At 30.7% G+C, this 20,312-nt stretch overlaps 1 protein-coding gene across 2 annotated transcripts in view; it reads left to right on the forward strand.

Moving 5' to 3' along the window:
* Positions 1–20,312, forward strand: part of prd1 (pleckstrin homology domain-containing protein pruning defect 1) — a 70,264-nt gene that overhangs the window by 13,087 nt on the left and 36,865 nt on the right. For both annotated transcript variants that reach the window (XM_035355234.2, XM_035355233.2), the window contains exons 7-10: positions 11,198–11,267; positions 11,346–11,501; positions 11,582–11,667; positions 14,319–14,451. In XM_035355234.2, the coding sequence (XP_035211125.1) occupies positions 11,198–11,267; positions 11,346–11,501; positions 11,582–11,667; positions 14,319–14,451 (445 nt within the window). The remainder of the gene's footprint in view (positions 1–11,197; positions 11,268–11,345; positions 11,502–11,581; positions 11,668–14,318; positions 14,452–20,312) is intronic.

Below are 20,312 nucleotides of genomic sequence, written 5' to 3' on the forward strand. Positions count from 1 at the left end.
AATCCGGACCTCAAAGCTACAAACTTTCTGACAATGTGTAGCATTTACGCATGCGCATAATATATTTATGCATGCACGTTTAATGTATAACAGACAATATAAGCTAGGATAAATTATCTAATTATCTATTTCAGTTAATGTTGCAGATTGCGTTGTTCCTTAATCTTCTAATTGGATATGGCTTATTATTTTTTGCAGACTGTTAGAACAATTTTATAAAAAATAAGCTTGAACTGGCAAATCTTTGGAATATGGGAACAGGTAGTTTGGCGACATTTTGGTAAGGCGATAAAGGTTACTAGCTAGGACTTTAGCAGTGTACATGGATAAAGTCAAGAGTGTGCGCAATGCCATTTTTGTGCAATTCTGGGATGTTTTTTTAAGTAAAAATAGGTTGACATGTACATGGATAACGTGTATGTGCAATTCTTAAAAACGTGGCAAGCAGTTTGCGATTCTGCACTTTCTCCAATTTCGCACCTAATCTTTGTCATAATTAAGCACTTTTGTTCCATAAAAGTTCTAGCATAAGCGTAATTCGGCTAGCAGATTGTTAGAAAAAATGTTGAGTTAAAAAAAAAAAATGTCGTCCAAACAAAAACTAGCAGGTTGCTGTAGCAGGGTTGGTCGGCAAATTTTCGCCAAAAAGTCGCCAAGTTACCATAATCCAAAGATTAACCCTTGAACTTTCGATTATGTCAAAAAGAGTTTCCAATTCTGGAGCTGCCAAAGGATCTACAAAGTGAAAGCATGTTTCGATGTCCATCAAACAAAAAGTGGAATTGCTTCAAAAATGGATAAAGGCATGAAGAAAGTGACAGAGCGGTTAGTGAGAACGAAAAAATTTTGATTGACAAGTTAGTCGGTATTCTCGGCACAGCAATTAGAGGACTTGAACAGCGGAACTTTGTAACTGAACAAGCAATTATGTCTGTTTTTAAAATTAAAGAGAAAGTATTAGCACATAAAACAAAGCAATTTAAACAACTTACATTGAAAGAAATGTTTAATAAAGTAAACAAACAAATATTAAGCTTTTTTTTTTAGTAAATTTTGATACCCTTTATATCATAATTGCCCTTTATTTCATAAATTATGGTTTCATATTTTTAATTTTATAACTTCTGCGTGCCATCTTACCAGATTTAAATTGATGATTTATAATCTGGAAAAACCCCTAATCTGGAATTGCCGAAGTCCCAAAGAGTCCGGATTAAAGACTTTGTACTGTATATGTTTGATACATACTTGCATAATTTTGATACTCTATTAATTGTTTAATACAGTTTCTTTTGTTTTTGCGACTTTAAATTTTTAAAGATCAAATTAAAGACATAATTTCAAAGAGAAAAATTTTATATTGATTAGAAAGATCTAATTTTAATAATTAAAAAAATGGTGAATGCTAAATAACTTTAGAAGCATTTTAGGTCCATAACATATCTATTTACTTTGTATGTATATGTGTGTATATACCATTATTCATCATCATCATCTGTATCAGACCCAAAATTTTCTCTTTGCCTTATGAATCATATGGACACATCCTCATAAAAGTACGTAAGCAATTTTTTTTTTTTTTTTGTATTTTCCATTATAAGAAGACAGGCATCAAACAGTTTTCTTTCGAAAGATGTGGGTTAGTTGGATACTTAGTCGTATGTTAATTTATTCTTGCTTCTGTGAATTCATATGAAGACAGTAGAATAAAGGCTAAAAATTTGATTGAGCTTAATTGATATTGTTGCTTGTTGGCAACCTTTAAATTAAATATGTAACTTTTATCTTTTATAATGGCATTCTTGTTTTCAAGCTGTGCATTCCCAGTAAAACTTTTAAAACCAGTTTAGTATGTAACTGAATTTCAGTTCTCTGTATATTGAAATAATTAATCTATGAGACATATTTCTACTATATAATATAAATATACTAATAATTCAGATCAATTTATAATAAGAAATATTATATTAGTATATATATATTATGTACTATATATACTAATATATATATACATACTATATATTTTTCTACTACTGATTTTAAAAAAATTACTACTATGACATTGTGTAATGGGAAAGATCTAATTATTTATATGTCAATTTTTTTAAATTTTACATTGAGCGGCAGTAAATAGTATATAGTGCAAAGCTCAAAATCAAGAATCAACAAGACTTTGGCAATTTTGGAAATTTTCAAATTTTTTAAATCATCAATTAAAATTTAGTTAGATTATATATAAAAAATATAAAATTAAAAAAAGGAAAGATAAGTTGTGAAAAAAAAGTAAAGATAAGTTACAGTTTTTCACAACTTGATTGTTCAAATCTTGCAACTACTGTGTCAAGAATTCCCATTAAATAGTCAGTTGGAACCTTTTTCACAAATGCTTTGTCGCTTTTTCATAAATGATGGCAATATTTTCAGGATTTCAAACCGTACTACAGGTTTTGCTGTTCATTAATTGAATGATGACTGGGGCATTGTCATCTTAATAAAGATTTCAGCTCTCTTCTCTTCATTTAGCAGTTTTTCATGTAATCCATTAATTGGAAAATTTCATGTTCCTTTTGTCAAAACCACTTACTTGCCTCTTTTTTTGTTTGCAGTATTTCCTCACTGTTAGACGTCGTCAGTCTAGGTTTCTTTCCTGACACAGCCATGTTTTTCATGCAATCTAAGTTTACCCCTGCTAATTGAAATGAATTTTTATAATTTGGAATTTTACAAGAGATGGACTTGTGCTGTTAAATTGCTGTTATTCAATTATTTTTCAAGAAAGAGGCATGCTGCTCAAAGAAAGATTGTGTTTGAATAACTACTTCATGAAATTTAAATTTGATTCCAAGCTGAATAATGTATAAATAATGTATTTTCTGCCATTTTGTCTTATTGCAGATTTTGCTCTCCATTAATCAATTGATCGCTGTTGAATAATCTCAATGGATAATTTCAGTTTTATCATTTTCATTTTGCACTTTTTATATATTCCACTAATTAAAATTTTGCTTTTTGCTTATGAATTATCTAAAAATTTTCAAATAAACAGCTGTCATTAATATGAAATATGGTAGCTTGATTATTGACAGGTCCGGCTGCAGCATTTTGCGCTGCTGAAGGCGATTATTAAGTTTGATGCCTTGTAAAAATAAAGCATTTTCAAAATTCAAATTGAAATGTACATTGAATTTAATTGGCTTTTGTGAGACTAACTTAAATGGCATCTTTTAAATGTTGATACTGTAGGCAACTGCCTTCTTGTTATACCTGTGTAAGCATTAAAAAATTTATCTGCATACTTGTCCTCTCATGATCATGCAATGCTCTATAAATTCTGATTTTACATTGAGATATTCCAAGAATTCTTGGATGGTTTTATTGCTGTGTCAGTTATAAAAGGCTATTTTATATCTCCATTTCAATGCTGGCAGAATTCCAGTATTCATTGGTTGATTGATGGATATATAGTTTCTTGGGAAGATTAAAACAATAATATTTTAATAAAAGTGTAATTTTTATTTGATTAACAGTAATAGTAACAGTTTGAACAAAATAAAAAGATGAATAAAATAAAAAAGTTAATGAAAAGTGCAATTTGCAGAGCTAATTGAGCTTAAGTTAATTGGAATCTAATTTTTTATTTTCTTCCATAATATGCCTGCAAAAGGAAACCAATCCATATACACTGCCCCCCCAAGAAAAGGACAATTTGAATATTAGAATAAAATCAAAAGGAAAAATTATTAAAAAATGCTTTTCTTTAAATCCCCTTCCTCAAGTTTTTTTGTTTGTTTTAGTCAAAGATTACTGATTTCTTTCTAAGTTTCGTCTTCCAGATGTGGCTAGTAAGTTTAATATTCAATTAATTATGCAATATATAGTCAGTATTTATATCATTTATGTAAACTATATATATATACAGTACAAAGTCTTTAATCAGGATGCCCATAATCGGGAATGATCTATAATCCAGACCTCAAAGCTACAAACTTTCTGCGCATGCGTAAATGCATAATGCGTTTATGCATGCGCATATGCGTTTACACATGTGCATAATACCTTTATGCATGCACATATGCGTTTATGCATGTGCCATAATAAGTTTACGCATGCATGTTTAATGTATAACGGACGGTATAAGCTAGGCTAATATTATATAATTTACTATTCCTGTTAATGTTGCAGATTGCATTTTCCTTAATCTTCTAATTGGATCCGGCTTATTATTTTTTGCAGACTGTTAGAACAATTTTTAAAAAGTAAGCTTGAACTTTCGATTATATCACAAAGAGTTTCCGATTCTGGAGCTGCCAAAGGATCTACAAAGCAAAAGCGTGTTTCGATGTTCATCAAACAAAAAGTGGAATTGCTGCAAAAAATAGATAAAGGCAAGAAAGTGACAGAGAGGTTAGTGAAAACGAAAAAATTTCAATTGACAAGTTAGTCGGTATTCTCAGCACAGCAATTACAGTACTTGAACAGTGGAATTTTGTAACTGAACAAGAAATTATGTCAGTTCATAAAATTAAAGAGAAAGTATTAGCACATAAAACGAAGCAACTTGAACAACTTACATTGAAAGAAATGTTTAATAAAGTAAACAAATAAATATTAAGCTTTTTTTTTTTTTCTAAATTTTGATACCCTTTAGATCATAATTGCTCCTTATTTCATAAATTAAGGTTTCATAATTTAATTTTATAATTTCTGCGTGCCATCTTACCAGATTTAAACTGATGATCTATAATCTGGAAAAACCCCTAATCCGGAATCGCCGAAGTACTCGCGAGTCCGGATTAAAGAATAATTAGATAATTTTACCTATTGTCCAGAGATTTCTGGGATGTTATTTTATTAGCAGGCAGAGATAGTAATCGTCAACCAACTAGAAAATGAGAAGGTGTTAGTGGAGAAGGTTCATTGGGATCGGTAAACACGTAGGTAATTGGTCTACAATTAATCATTGCCTCGATTTCAATGAGCACTGTTTCAAGCTCTTTCACAGTAAGGGATGATCGACCAATAATTTTTCGCAAGCTGGATTTTATGGTTCGTACCATACGCTCCCAAAACCCTCCCCACCATGGACCCCTCTCAATAATAAATTTCCAATTTATGCCTCTAGCAGAAAATAATTCTTTCACGGATGAGTCATTCAAAGTTTTGAAAATATGTTTTAGTTCTTTGTCAGCTCTTTTAAAAGTCTTGGCATTATCGGAGTACATGGTGGTACACAGTCCTCGGCGAGCTAAAAATCTTTGGAAAGCTAGCAAAAAACTTTCAGTGCTGAGATCAGTTACTATCTCTATATGTAAGGCACAAGTGACCGCACACATTAACAACAGCATGTAAACTTTACCTTGCCCGTCTTTCGTAAAAAATGGACCGGCGAAGTCCAACCCGATCACAGCAAATGGAGGCAACTCTTGGATTCTGTCTGGAGGAAGTGGAGCGATATCCTGTATTTCTGTAACACGATTGTCGATAAATGGTTTCCAATTATTTGGCGAACCTTTAATCCAAGTAATGCCGATTTTGGAATCACTCCAAAAATAAACATCCTCAATTAAATCACCAAACACTTTTTTCAAATATTTATACATTCGAGCAGCCACGAGTGCTCCCATTAACTCTAAACGAGGAAGCGTGATTGATCTTAAAGGTGCAACTCTGCATTTCGACATAATAAAGGAAGTTTTAATTTCAGAATCACTCGTACGGTATCTGAAATATGCGATGGCCCCATATGCTTTAAGACTAGCGTCCGAAAATAGGTGAAGGCTTATATTCATTGGATCGTCATTAAAGAAATTTCGCTGTATCGATATTTCAGTTAAATCATTAAGTTCCTCCCGCCAAATGTTGAATTTGTTCTTAATCTCTGCAGGAAGGACCTCATCCCAGTCAGAACGGAACACCAGATTTCTTGCATAATAATTTTTGCCCGAATAACAAAGGGTGCAATAAATCCAAAAGGATCGTATATTTGGGCGATACTTTGCAAAAGTTTTCTCTTTGTAGTAAAATCGTTTCCAGTAGAAAAATCAATTAAATTTTTTAAATTTAACTTCATATTGGCCTCAATGGAATTCCAAATCATGCCTAAGAAATTCGATTCACTAGTTAATTTGTTATCTGGTTCCTTAATCCCATTTGAGACCCATAAATCGTTTAATGCTTTAGAATTAGTTCTTAATTTTCTGAAATTCATCCTAGCATCCTTAAATATGTTAACCGCATCTACAGATAACCGATATGCATCTTCAACTGTTCCTGCTCCAAAATATAGGTCGTCGACATAGACAGAAGAATTCAACATTTGGAAACTGTCCGGCATTTTATCTTTATATTTCCGAATGTGATATTTTATAGTGGCGGCCAAAATGAAAGGAGATACACTCAAACCGAAAGCTACGCGACACATTTGCATAATCTTAAAGGAGTCATTCTTTTCATTAAACCAAAGAAATTTTAGAAATTGTCTATCACCGTCAGCAATTCCTATCATCAAAAAGGCTTTTTCAACATCTCCACAAAACGCTATCTTAAACTTGCGAAAATTTAACATAATGTCTAGTATATTTTGGATTTAGATTAGGTCCCGATTCAAGGCAGTCATTTAACGAATTCGTGTCCTCTGTCCTTGAGCAAGCATTGTACACAATTCTTACCTTAGTAGTTTCACTAGGTCATATCACTGCTCGGTGCGGCATAAAATATCCCAAATTTGTATCATTATTCAGACATTCCTCCACAATTCCTTCTAATATCTGGTTCTCAATTATATTTTTATATTCCTGAAAAATCTCCGGAGTTTTACTTAGTTTATTGTGAAGGTTTGCGAATTGTTGCTTAGCTACCTTAAAATTATTTCCTAGATTACTGTATTTCCAGATTAAATTTGCCTCATGTCTACCGTTTTTAAACTGCAAATTTCTTTCAAACTGGTCTACTATTTCGCAGTCAATATCGGAATAATCATCAGAATCATTAATTCCCATATGTTCTAATTCCCAAAAACCTCTTAAATCTTTCAACACAATAGTGTTTGTCATTACCGCTAAATTTTCAGAACAATATTTGTTTTATTTTTTTCGATTCCTGCAGCAACCCAACCAAACACAGAACTGACTGCATACAACCCTTCAGATATTTTAATTCTTTCTGAATAAACTACATTCCAGAATTCATCCCTGCCAATTAATATCTTAACATATATGTTATTTTTTCTTGAGCAATCAGCGATCTGCAAACCCAGATGCTCCATGAAGTCTGCAATTTGTTTACTAGGCACACTGATGGGCGCCAAGGAAATAACATCAGAGATCAAACATTCAATTTTTATTTTATTATTTTGTTTCCAATTCTGAATTTCGCTTTCAACGACCAGATAGGAAAGTTAAATAGTCGGCCAATTTTTTCGTTGTAAAGGATCTGTGACTGCCTTGATCAAGAATTAATCTAGTTAATTTTGATTTATACTTAGAACAAGCATAAACTGTACAAGTTTGTAATAATATTTCCCTGGCATTACAGTCATTATTATTATCACCTTGAGGAACAGAAGCAATCAATTTTAAGTTTTGAACTTTATTTCTTCCCTCAGAATTCAAAGTCGGAGATTCAGTTTCATTTTCGGAGTAACCTTGTTCCGACTTTTTGTTTACAGGGGATTTATTAGTACAAATCAATTCATTGTGATACATACCGCCACATTGATTACATTTAGTTTTATTTCTACACTTTTTTGATGTATGAAATTTTTTAAAACAAGAATAGCAGCGGTTTTCGGATCTTAGTTTCTTTAATTTATCAGAAACATTCACTTCGCATTTAAATGACTTGTGCAAATTATCACAAAAGATGCATTTTCAGTTAACTGCAATATGAAATGCAGCTGTGGGTGTATTTTTTACATATTTTCTAGTTTCATATTTTGATTGATCGACTCGCGGAGGCACAGGATTTTTCCTTTCATCTAATACTAGATTTGAAACTTCCCTGTATTCTATTTCAGTTTTAATAAATTGTGTTAATTCCGAAACTTCAACTTTATCTTTCGATCTTCTTTGCCGATTAAATTCCAAAACTAAATCGTCCGGAATTAATTTTAATAATATTGGAATTAGTAAATGTCTATATGAGCCAGAAGTTACTTCTAAAGTTTCCAAATTACGAAACAATTTACGTAAAGCCTTTACGTAAGCAGAATTTAACGGCTTCTAAATTGAGAATTTTATTCATGAATGAATTAATGATCAGGTCTTTTCGACCATATCTGTCCTTTAGTGATGCTACACAACTATCATAATTACTTTCTGTTAACTCAAAGCCTGAAACAACATTCGTAGCTTGTCCCATTAAGAGTGTTTTTAAGTATGCAAATTTTTGTATTTTTGAAAGCGTTTCGTTTTTATCTATCGAATTTTCGAAACTATTCCAAAATTCATTCCATTGTTTGAGGTCTCCCCAAAATTTATCAATTATTAATTTTGGTAATTTCAGTGTACTACTTACTCCCTCTAGAACTGTAACTTACATGCAAAATTCCATTACCACTGGACTGGTTTAAATCAGAACTTTGGGGATTCCCCGCTGGCGGTACTGCTTTAACTGCACCTAGAAACTGCTTAATTTGACTACAAGCAATTATACATTTGTCATTGTATTTTTCGCTTATACTATAATCTTCTTCAATTAAGTTAACATCAATTAACTCTTGCATTTCATCATCAAGCGTTCTCAAATTATTTTTCTTTTCGGTTAATAATTCAAACAATTCCTGTAATTCTTTAATCGAATTTTCCTCCCCTTCAATTTTTAATTTATCTTCAACCACTTTAATTAACTTAGTAACAGACAATCTCAATGTGGAACGTTTACGTTTCAACCTATCTAACTTATCTTCCATTTTATTTAATTTAAATACACCCACAACAGCAATAATAAATACTTACTAATTTACTACAAATAATCACTAAATAATTAATTTAAGATTTCCCTACCTTTATTTGGAATTCCATTGTCCCTTGAATATGAAATATCTATTGTTAAATTCAAATCGAAACACTTAGATTGAACACCTAAAATCTTCACAAAGCCTTAATTTACGCCAATGCACCATCTAATAATTTTGTGCATTTCCAAATCAGATAATGGTGGATCAGTGAGTTCATTAATTTTAACACTTTTACAATTTTAACATTATTTTTATTCACTATATACAGAGTGTATTCTTAGGCCGTCGCCTTCAACATGAACTTTATTCTCTTTTAACTATGCGAGCAACAGCACCCTCTAGCCTTTTCCTTCAAATTACACAATAGTAGCTGGCCATAAATTATGCCAAGCATTTTTTAACGTATCTGGAGACACATCTTCCCACGATCTTGCGATGCTCCACAGAGCAGATTTTATGCTAAATAATTTCAAAAAGTCTTGAATAGTCTTGCCATTGTTCAAGAAATTTAACGTAGATTTTAAAAATGCTACTTTATATTTCCATTTCAGCACGTGCACTATTTCCATATCCATAGGCTGAATGATAGACGTACAATTTGGAGTGAAGAATAATATGGATACATTATCTTTCACAAAAACTTTAAGTGAAGTATTTGCCGAACAGTTGTCAACAATCAGGACTATTTTTGAGTCATCAGGTAAACCAACCGAATTCAAATGTCGCCGAGCCTCGGGTATAAAATAATTTTCAAACCAATCATTCATCAACGCTTGTGTCATCCATGCTCTTTTATTTGTGCGATATATAATGGAGAAAATCATTACTCCTTTAAATGCTCGAGGTCGTACATGTTTTCGATTACGAAAAGTTTGCACTTGTGTGTTCCTGCAGCATTTGCACACGCTAAAATTGTTAGTCTCGCCTTGGAATCTTTGACACCAGTTGAAGCCTTTTCAGTAGAGTTTGCCAAGGTATTTCGCGGTACTTATTGCCAGAAAAGACCAGTTTCATCAGCGTTGTCAATTTGTTCTGGAGATAATTGTTCACTAGTAATGAGTTCAATGAATTCATCTGAAAATTTTCAGCTGAAGCTTTTTCACCTGAAATTTTTAATTGTCTTATACCATGGCGATTTTTTAATTTTGTTAACCAACCTGTCGAATATGTGCATTCAGAGTTTAAGTTCATTTCTTCATGAAATATTTTGGCTTGAGCCATTAGCATTGAACCCGTCAATGGCACACCCTCACTGCGATGCTGTCTGACCCATTCAATCATCACTTTGTCATGATTGTCACTTTTAGCATAACGAACCCTTTTTCTGTTATTCATTGCAAGTGGGTGTCGGAATCCACAAAAAATTCAAAAAGTTCGTTTTTGTTTTTGCTTATGTCGTATACAGTTGACTTTTCAATGTCATACTCCTCGCATAAATTTGAGACGGATATGTCTTTATCCATTTTTTGCAGCAATTCCACTTTTTGTTTGATGGACACCGAAACATGCTTTCGCTTTGTAGATCCTTTGGCAGCTCCAGAATTGGAAACTCTTTTTGACATAATCGGAAGTTCAAGCTTAATTTTTTATAAAATTGCTCTAACAGTCCGCAAAAAAATAATAAGCCGGATCCAATTAGAAGATTAAGGAACAGCACAGTCTGCAATATTAATGGAAATGCCTTAGAATCAGTAAAGATAATTTTAGCCTACCTTATACCGTCCGTTATACATTAAACACACATGTGTAAAACATAAAAAAAAAAAAAAAAAAGTTTGTAGCTTTGAGGCCCATATTATAGATCATTCCAGATAATGGACATCCAGATTACGGACTTTGTACTGTATATCTAAGGTCTCTTTAATTCAGGTTGTCTTGCTAATTTCGTATATATATATATATATACACACATATATTTTCGTTTTTAAGAAACACGAATTTGAAGAAATTCTGTTAAATTGTTATTCTATATAATAGTGGTCAGAATTAGAAAAGAATTAGAATTTTATCATTAAATATCAAAATTTTTTAATGCTTGATTTAAAATTAATTTAACCTTCTGTTATAGCCAAATGAAGTAAAATGCTAGGAATAAAATCTCTTGAGATGATTAAAAACTTGTAAAATCATATACTGTATACTTCTGTGAACAGTTTTTTTTAGAGTTATTATTTTAGTCCAAAGAAATAACCTATAAATTAGTGACAGAAGTTGATTTCCTTTTTTTTTCTTTTTTTGAAGGGTTGCAAATAATATCATCTTATACTTTGTTGTTGAAGTATTTGAACACGAAGAAGAAAGTTTTTATAAGGTAATTATAATGCAGCATTTTATCTTTATTCTCTTTTGTTTTTATACGTTTTTTTGATTTAATTTATTTTTCTTGCAGCTATATTGTGGATATTCAAATTTTCCAGAAGGTTCAAGTCAAAGAATTTATTTCCTTTTGACTAATAAAGGTGTTTATTTTTTGAAGTCTGGGAACAAGCAGCAGAAGTTCTTCAAATCTCATAGCCTTAGATATAGCAGTATTGATTACATTGTGGTAAGTTTGTATTTATAAAATTTTCTTATTTTGCTATTTTATAAAAGAGAGATAAGTACATGGTCTACATCTTTTTCTAGGTGGATTTAAATTATCAAGGATTTAAAGTGGTGTCAAGAAATAAAGAAAGTTTTCCATTGTATACAGCTGATGAAGAATTAACTAGGTAAGGGTATGATGGGATTAATGTTAATTATTAGTATGATAGTGAATGTAAGAGATGTTTTTTCCAAAATCAAAGAATGTTCAGCAGTGAAACTGCCAGCTTCATTTTTGCATTCTTAAGTCTATATGAGAACTCGCAAATACCGTTAAATGCATGTTTTCATTTCCCCCCCCTTGCCACAAACCAGGGTATGTGAATCCAATAGTATTTTTTTTTAATTCAAATACACAGTTAGAAATTTCTTTGTTATACTAAGATTTTTTTTTTAATGACATGTAGTTAAAGTTGATATGTTTGATGGGCATTAAACAGGCCGATCAGCTGCACATTTGGCCTAAAGAACATCTTTCTTTTGGGCATATACTAAACTTCCCTGGCTCTGTTATCCTTTGTCAGTTTCAGAAATTTCCAGATTTCCCAGTGCTCATCAGTCATAGCTTTAAAACTGTAAAAAATAAAGAAATCAGTTTGGAAATGCAGAATGGGAAGTTTAAGGATATGTTGTATCCCACGACGTTTTGAGATCATCTGTTATTTGATAGTTCTATATCAACAGTTTACATATTTTTGAATATATTTAACTCTCGTGATATCATGTGCAGAACATATTATTAGTATGTTTGTAAACTGTTTCAGTGAAATAAGAGGACTGATAGCCTATCAAAATGAAAAACATTTACAGTGTAACGTAAATATTGTTCATTTAACGTAAGGCCACATTCCTTTCAGAGTGTCCGAAAAGAGTAACTTCAAAACATGTCCAACAAGAGCAATTTGTTATTTCTGACATAATTTCTGTCCTGTGAAAGGAACAGCACATCTCCAGAATATTGTTAACGAGCGTTTGTTGTATGCAGATTTCCATTGAAAAGAAATAGTTTTGTCAGGTGCAACTGATCGCTTATAAAATCCAATAAAATGCCATTTAAGCAAATATTGTTCTTTAAAAGAGTCGCATCCTCAGTGGTTCAGATTATTACCGTGATAACATCATCTGTAACAACTGCATGAGTGCCATGTTAGAATTAGCAGATATGCATCTATTATATGGTAATGGAAACAAATTGTAAATGGAAACAGACAGGAAGCACAATAATTGTAACATGAGTAATTTTTATGTTTCATATTCCATATTCTGTTTTTGCCAGTGTTGATTGATATAACGTGAAGCCAATTTATTCACTTTCCCAAAGAGAAATATGGTGTGTTAGTGAACTGTATGGATGCTAGAAATGGAAGAGTATGCATATCCTGAAGATATACAGCAATTTTTTCCACGGGTATGTGAGCAGTGGCATCTGACATTGGTATTTGTCATAATGCAATGTGAAATTTTGTATATGAGATATGCATGCACCTCCTTCATACAGAATTTCATTCTTTAAATTCAGATAACTGTATCTGCTGGCTAGAGTTCGTGATGTGGATGCTTCAGATGATAACTAACAATCTGCATTAATATTATTCAGTGATGAAGCTTCATTTACCAAAAAATATATTTTCAACACTTGCAGCAGAACATATTGGGCCCCTCATAAACACCAGTAGAGATTTGCTGTGAGCATCTGGGCAAGTATCTTTGGTGATTTCATGGTGATCCATACCAGTTTCTAAAATGTCTGATTGATGCAGCATACTGTGCCTTCTTGGAGCAAGCACTTCCTGGTTTGTTAAGGCTATTTTGCTCAGCACAGTGCTGGGCATATGGTTCATACGGGATATGGAAACTTTTGAGCAGTTATTTCAACAATAAGTGCTAACTTACATGCTTCATTCAAAGATTGTGAAATTTAAATTATCGAATGAGTGGGAGAGTGTGTTAGGATATTAATTCATGAAATAAACTTGTGCTTTACCCCTTATAACATACCTTTTCATGTAAAATCATATCCTTTTTGTAATACGTATGTCTCCAATAAAGTCTTACAAAATGTTTCAGCTTCTGATTGGTAATCTGATTTAAATTAAATGCAAATAAAAACTGAAAATTCTTTTTACATAGTGATGACATTGCCTGCTAGTATTGCTCAGGTTTAAAGAATATTCTCCTGTTTCTCATTTGAAAATGAAATATTCTGGGATTTAAAACAGCAGTGAAATTGGTCAGCTATTGTAAACTTCTTTGTGGAAGAGGTCAAGCTAAAGTGGAAGATGTATCTGCTGCTGTATGACCTTTAAATAAATAATGTTGGGGCTGCACTTGTTTAACTGTAAAAGAAATTTCTATGTTTTACTTACATCTCATAAAATAACCAAAAGCTTATTGTGATATTTATAGTGCTGCAATAAGTTTTTAGTTATTTACAAGTTTCTGTGAGTGGAAATTGACCAGCTGTGATTTTGAATGCCATGGCAAAATTTCTAAATATTTAATGTAATAACTTTTTTTAGGAGGGGAAAGGGTCTAATTTTGTTTTTATAATATTTGTTATTTTATTCAGTGCTGAGATATTTTCTTAACTTTGATATTATAAAATATGTCTTTTATTGCAGTTCTCTCTCTTATTTTTTTCTCTTTTATTTTTTTTTATTTTTTATTTATTTATTTATTTTTTTTTTTATTTTAGTAACACATGTTTATACAATTTAAAAAAAAATATCTCTTATATTCTTCAGTTTTACTAAATACAATTTGTAATATCTTTTTTCAGAGAAATACTCTCTAATTTTGAATTAGGAATTAGAAGGTTTATCCCAAAGTTGCCACTTCCTTCTGTTTACACTGATGCTTGTATTCAAAAGATTATCTTATCAAAGTTTGTAGCTTCACAGCTTAATTTAGAAGTATGTGGAACTCTTTTAATGCTTAAGTATATTTTATTTTTTTAGCATGTTTTTAGAAACTTGTTTTATTGTTGTTTTCTTTCTGAAGAAATTTTTTTTTTTTTTCTTTTCATAAGTTTTCCTGTTAGCAATTTGAATCATTTTTAAATGCACAGATGTCATCAAATTCTGTTTGTTGGTGTATCTATTTATGATTGTGTTTATATAATGTAATTTGTCATTTGTATGGCTAAAACTTATAAAACTGTATAATTAAATATATATATATAATTTATTTCTTAAACAGTATTGATTAATTGATTATATTATCTCCTAAGTTTAATTAAAGTAGAATTATTTGAAAAGTGTGAATCCATACTGGTAAGTTATATTTTGAAAGATGTTTTGAAGTAATTTGAAAGCAAAATGTTAATAATGTTTTAACGGGGACTGGAGTTAAATCATCATGAAGAATAAAATTTCAATTGTAAAAAAAATTTCAATTGTAAAAGGAAAAATTAAAACATGTAATCATTGTCATTGATCGGAAATTAGTTGACTTTTCAAGGGGAACAAACCAACTCCCATTCAATGAACAATAATTGATAAAAATACGTAAATACGAAAGTGTTTCGTCTTTACTATATTGATGACCTTATTACAATTAATAATTTTGGTAAAATTGAACACTCCGAGATTTATCCGAATTGTCTTACACTTAATAAAACTAATAATTCACAAAATAGCATAGACTTTCTAGATCTTCAAATCATTAACTGCAAAAAAATTTTACTTTTTGACAAAACAAGAAACTTCAATTTCAATACTAACAAATTAATAAATTGGAACTCCAACATATCCAAAAAAGTAATTAACAATACTATAATTAATCAAATACAACGAATTAAAACTATATGCACAGATACAATAGATTTACAATGCGAAATTTTGATCCTTATTAAAATTCTCAAAAATAATCTAATTCCCATTCAATTTATCAACCATTGCCTTAAAAGAGCAGGCATTAAATACTCACTCTAAATCATTTAACTGATAGGGATATGATAATTTATTCCTAAACCTGAGAAGGCGGTATAAGTTGGATGACTGTCAGTTGGAAAATTTGTATATAGTGTAATTATTCAATTGTATATATTGTAAAAAGCTAATTGTCTTCAGACATATACTGTTACTAAAAAAATGGGCCAATTTCATGCCTTTAGTCTGTCTATTAGCTCTTGGACAGTGAAAATTCCTTTTTCCTTTCTTAAATTCTTAATCATTGCGACACGACAATTAGCCAGAAATTAATTAGTTTCCATTCACTGGTATTTTCAAAAAAATCTTAACAGACAGTCTCACTCAGATAAGAACTCCACAAAATACATCCCTCAAGAATTCCAAGTCCCACCCACTACCATAAATTACTTCACCCAAGTCTTACCGACTGATATTATTCAAAGCCCCTACTGCCGCTAAGAATTTTCGGACGCCCTACACTTATGAGTCAGACACGAAGAGAACACTTTGCCAACTCCCCCACTAGAAAGAATGTAAGTTACTTAATACATTTTCTGGCCTTTATATCTTCATGTACATTCACTGATCTTATTTATATTATTTTCTATATTATTTTTATATTGTCTTTGATTTGTTTTTACAAAGTTTGCATTATTTATCTTATTTTGTAATCTTCTATGTTTATTTCAACTTTATTTTAACTCTACTTTGAATTCGATTTCATAATGATAATTTCCAATGTTTACTTTATACAAATAATATAGTACTCAAATGCGTAACGATGAAAGTGTCGGGGACGGTTACTCGAGTTTTACAGGATTTCTCTACAGTAATTGATTTTTACTCCAAATTGAATTGACTAAAATGCTTCATAAGAATAAGTTCTGTGAGTATCAGCATTGGTTCATAATTCCTTCTATTCGCGGAAATATTTGGCCTGACTAGAATTGCCGGTTTGGCTTTAACTTATAACTCGAGTAAAGACGAAACACTTTCGTATATACGTATTTTTATCAATTATTGTTCATTGAATGGGAGTTGGTTTGTTCCCCTTAAAAAGTCAACTAATTTCCGATCAATGACAATGATTACATGTTTTAATTTTTCCTTTTACAATTGAAATTTTTTTTACAATTGAAATTTTATTCTTCATGAGGATTTAACTCCAGTCCCCGTTAAAACATTATTAACATTTTGCTTTCAAATTACTTCAAAACATCTTTCAAAATATAACTTACCAGTATGGATTCACACTTTTCAAATAATTCTACTTTAATTAAACTTAGGAGCTAATATAATCAATTAATCAATACTGTTTAGGAAATAAATTATTATTAACTAACTTTGCAGCAATTGCGCAAGTAGCAATAACTTGTATTCACACTAAATGGATTTAAGATCATACAACATATATATATATATAATCAGTGCATTTTGTCTTGTATGGCTATACAAAAAGCATATATATATGTATATTGTGTATTCAAATACTATAATAGCATGTTTAAATTCTGAATCTCAAAAAAGCAGAAACATTTGTGTTAATATTTTCCCTGAATTCCAGGCAATGTAAGATATGATACATGTGAAGGTAGGTGTAAATGGACTGTTGCAGATAGGTGGCCAGTGAACTGTGTAATCATTTTAGTTTTTTCAAACACATGATTTGCAATATCAGTTATATGTACTTGGTCAGTATAGATGCTTCTATTGCATTTTTGACTGTGGTTCATTTGGCTTTATGACATTCTTGATGCAGTAATGTAGAAACAGCCAGCATATGCAGTTATTTTTAAAAATAAGAATTAGTGCTTCTGCTGGCTATCAGATTTCCTTGTTACTGTCAGATTTTAAACAGTAATATGCAGATTATTAGTATATACAATTTATAGTATGGCACCTTCTTAACGCTCTTCTTAACTTATTACTGATATAAGTAGATGTAACGTGGTAGTAGGTAAATCAAGTCTTGTAACACTGAACCCACATTTGAATTCTAGAAAAGCTATGATTATATGTAATGGTCAATCTCCCTTCCTTGTAGATGTAAAGTAAGTCACCCTTGTGGAACAACCTTGCAAAGTTCTTAATGATGAGACAGCATAAAAGACTGATGGGTCCAACCATTTTAGATGAATGCTTGAACTAGCAAATATCTGGCCATTAGATTAAAAACAATGTATAGTAGCTGCTTGTGACATTGATATCATGTTTCTAGTTAAAGATATATAAAAGTATTCTTAATGCTAAGCTATATTATTTATGAGCAGCATATATTATTTGTAAATGCATCTGAACTTAAGTAACATTTAATTCAAAATGAAATCATGTTTAAATTTGTGAAATTTGATGAAAGGAGTTAAATGCGAATAAGTTATGCATCAAATGTGTAAGTTCTGATAATAGATGAAAAACTGTAAAACAGAGGAATGCCTACATGAATATTATTTTTGCATTCTTCAATATTGAATTTATAGCAGTGATTAAGAACATAAATTGAAATTGATTGTTATTTTGTTCATTTAGAAGTTTCAAATTTTGTTTATAATTCCAATGTATAATCACAGTTCAAAATTTTTCTTGTAATTGAATTGAGATTATAGCTGGCAGTAAACACTTAAATCTATCTCAGCAATTAATAACAGAAAATACACTATGCTTATACTTTGCAAAAGCAGTTTATATGAGTTTATAATTTAAATTAAAGGACAATTACCGATAAGTCACTTAATACAAAATAAACCTCAAAATTAGTTCTCTCATTTAATATTTCATTCTTCATTTGAAGCAAAAAATTATTTTAGCTTTCAACTCCCAAAAATTCAGAGTAGAAAAAATATCAAAAACTTTTTTGCATATTTCTTGGTTGTAGAAGATTGAAAAGCTGAGCATTATTAATGGATAAAGCCAGTCATATTTCGAACTTTTCACCTGTTATTTTTAACTAATAACTCTGTAATGGATTTAAAATTAGGGAAGAAGGAGAAAACCTTAGTTCAGCATAGATTTTGAAAAAAACCGTATATTTTAAAAGTGATCAGACATAGATTCCTCAGGAGAAAAAAAATTTTGAAAACATTTTGCTTCTGAAAAAGAGGATTCTATCTCTTATTGACGTTGAAACTGATAGAATTTTATTCAAAATTATGACAAAATTTACATTGCCATGTTTTTCTCATTCAGTTAATATTTTTTTGTTATTAGCCAACATTTTTTAGGTAAAAATAGTTTAGAATCTATGATTTTATTCTTTGTTTATATTATTTTATTCAAAATAAAAAAAAAGTTTGTAAGTTTAAAAGTGCTGATCTGGAAGTAAATAAATAGATGAAAACAATAGTTATTCATTTATCTATCGGAGAAAAACTTCAGGAATTTCCTCCCTTCCACAAAAGCAGTTATGATATAGCTTACTTTAATAAAGTATGGAAGTGTGGAGGAAGAAATTGAAACTGATAGATTTAGAATCTAGTCATCTGATTATATTGAATTAAAACTAAGAATTGACTGCCACCCAAATAAGAAAAGTGAATTAATTGAATATATTACTGTAATCTAGTAGCAGACATTATATGACACATACATTAAAGAGAGGCTCATGCATATGCTTCTTATATAAATGTTGCTTTTGATTTATTTATGTAAAAATCTTTGGTTATTGCATCATAATGAACTGTTAAAAATAGAATGCACCAAGTGAATGCTTAAAATAGGGTACTTTCACATTATTCACCCAGTGTTTCCCTCAAAGTCAGCAATTGTTGATGACTAATTTTTCAGCAACCTGACATGTGGAAAACAGTAGCCATTTTTAAAAAAAAAGGATGGCAAGCTGAAAGTTGCATAAAACAACTTATGAATTAACGAAATTAAAAACGCAAAAAATATCGATAGTTAAACAGTGAGAATTACACAAAACAAATATCCATAACAAAACACTGAAAATGTCATAAAACAGTAACAGATTAACTAAATTAAAAATCTGACAAGCATCCATAATAAAACACTTGACTTTCTGTTTTCTCAGTCTGTGTATGCAGTCTTCTATTTTAACATAGGAAAAAAAATCAGAGAATTGGAGAATTCTTGGCATCGCAGAGCAACTTGGCACTACTTGCACCTTGATCTGTTTTAACTTAAAAAAAATTCAGAGAATAGAATTTATTAAGAGAAATCTATTATCACAGATGGGAACTACAAATATAATTTTCCATTTCCAAAGCAGGGTGCATTATGAACTGGCATAATGTATTGGCATAGTACATTATGTGGTTTGTAGCATCTTTAATGGTTTGTCAGATAAAATATATGTTCAATATATCCAGGGTTGCTTGTTCTAAGTGACACAGCACTTTGCTTGGTGATTCTTCTCAGTGCTGGGCAGAAGTGTCAAGAATAATTTTAATATTTGTAAAGTTTGAGTATTATGAATAAATTTTTTATCAGATGCAACAGAGAAATCATATATCTTATTTAAATCATTAATATGTACCTCATTAAAATCTTATCAGTGCCTTTTTTACTGAATTTACATTTTTATTTCATGTATTCTCCTGTGGATGGAAGTTAATTTTAAAGTGCAAGTATGCTATATTGGAGTAATTGATTTTCATTCGCTTTGTTTTATTTTATGGAATTTTTTTATTTCAAAGTGGTTTTGAATTAATATGCATGTGGTGACTTGCCTACTACAACTCAACGCTGCCAGTCTGGTAAGCCATAGCAACAAAAGACAAAATAATATTTTATTCTATTCTATTGTTATGATTTATTAACGATCCATCTCAATTATTGTACTACCATAATAAAAATTGTATTACTACAATTGGTGACCTGGACGTGATCAACACGAGCTTATAACT

This window comes from Stegodyphus dumicola, chromosome 7, assembly GCF_044657685.1.
Source record: "Stegodyphus dumicola isolate Sdum_Otavi_A_Nest chromosome 7, ASM4465768v1".
Lineage (NCBI taxonomy): Eukaryota > Metazoa > Arthropoda > Arachnida > Araneae > Eresidae > Stegodyphus > Stegodyphus dumicola.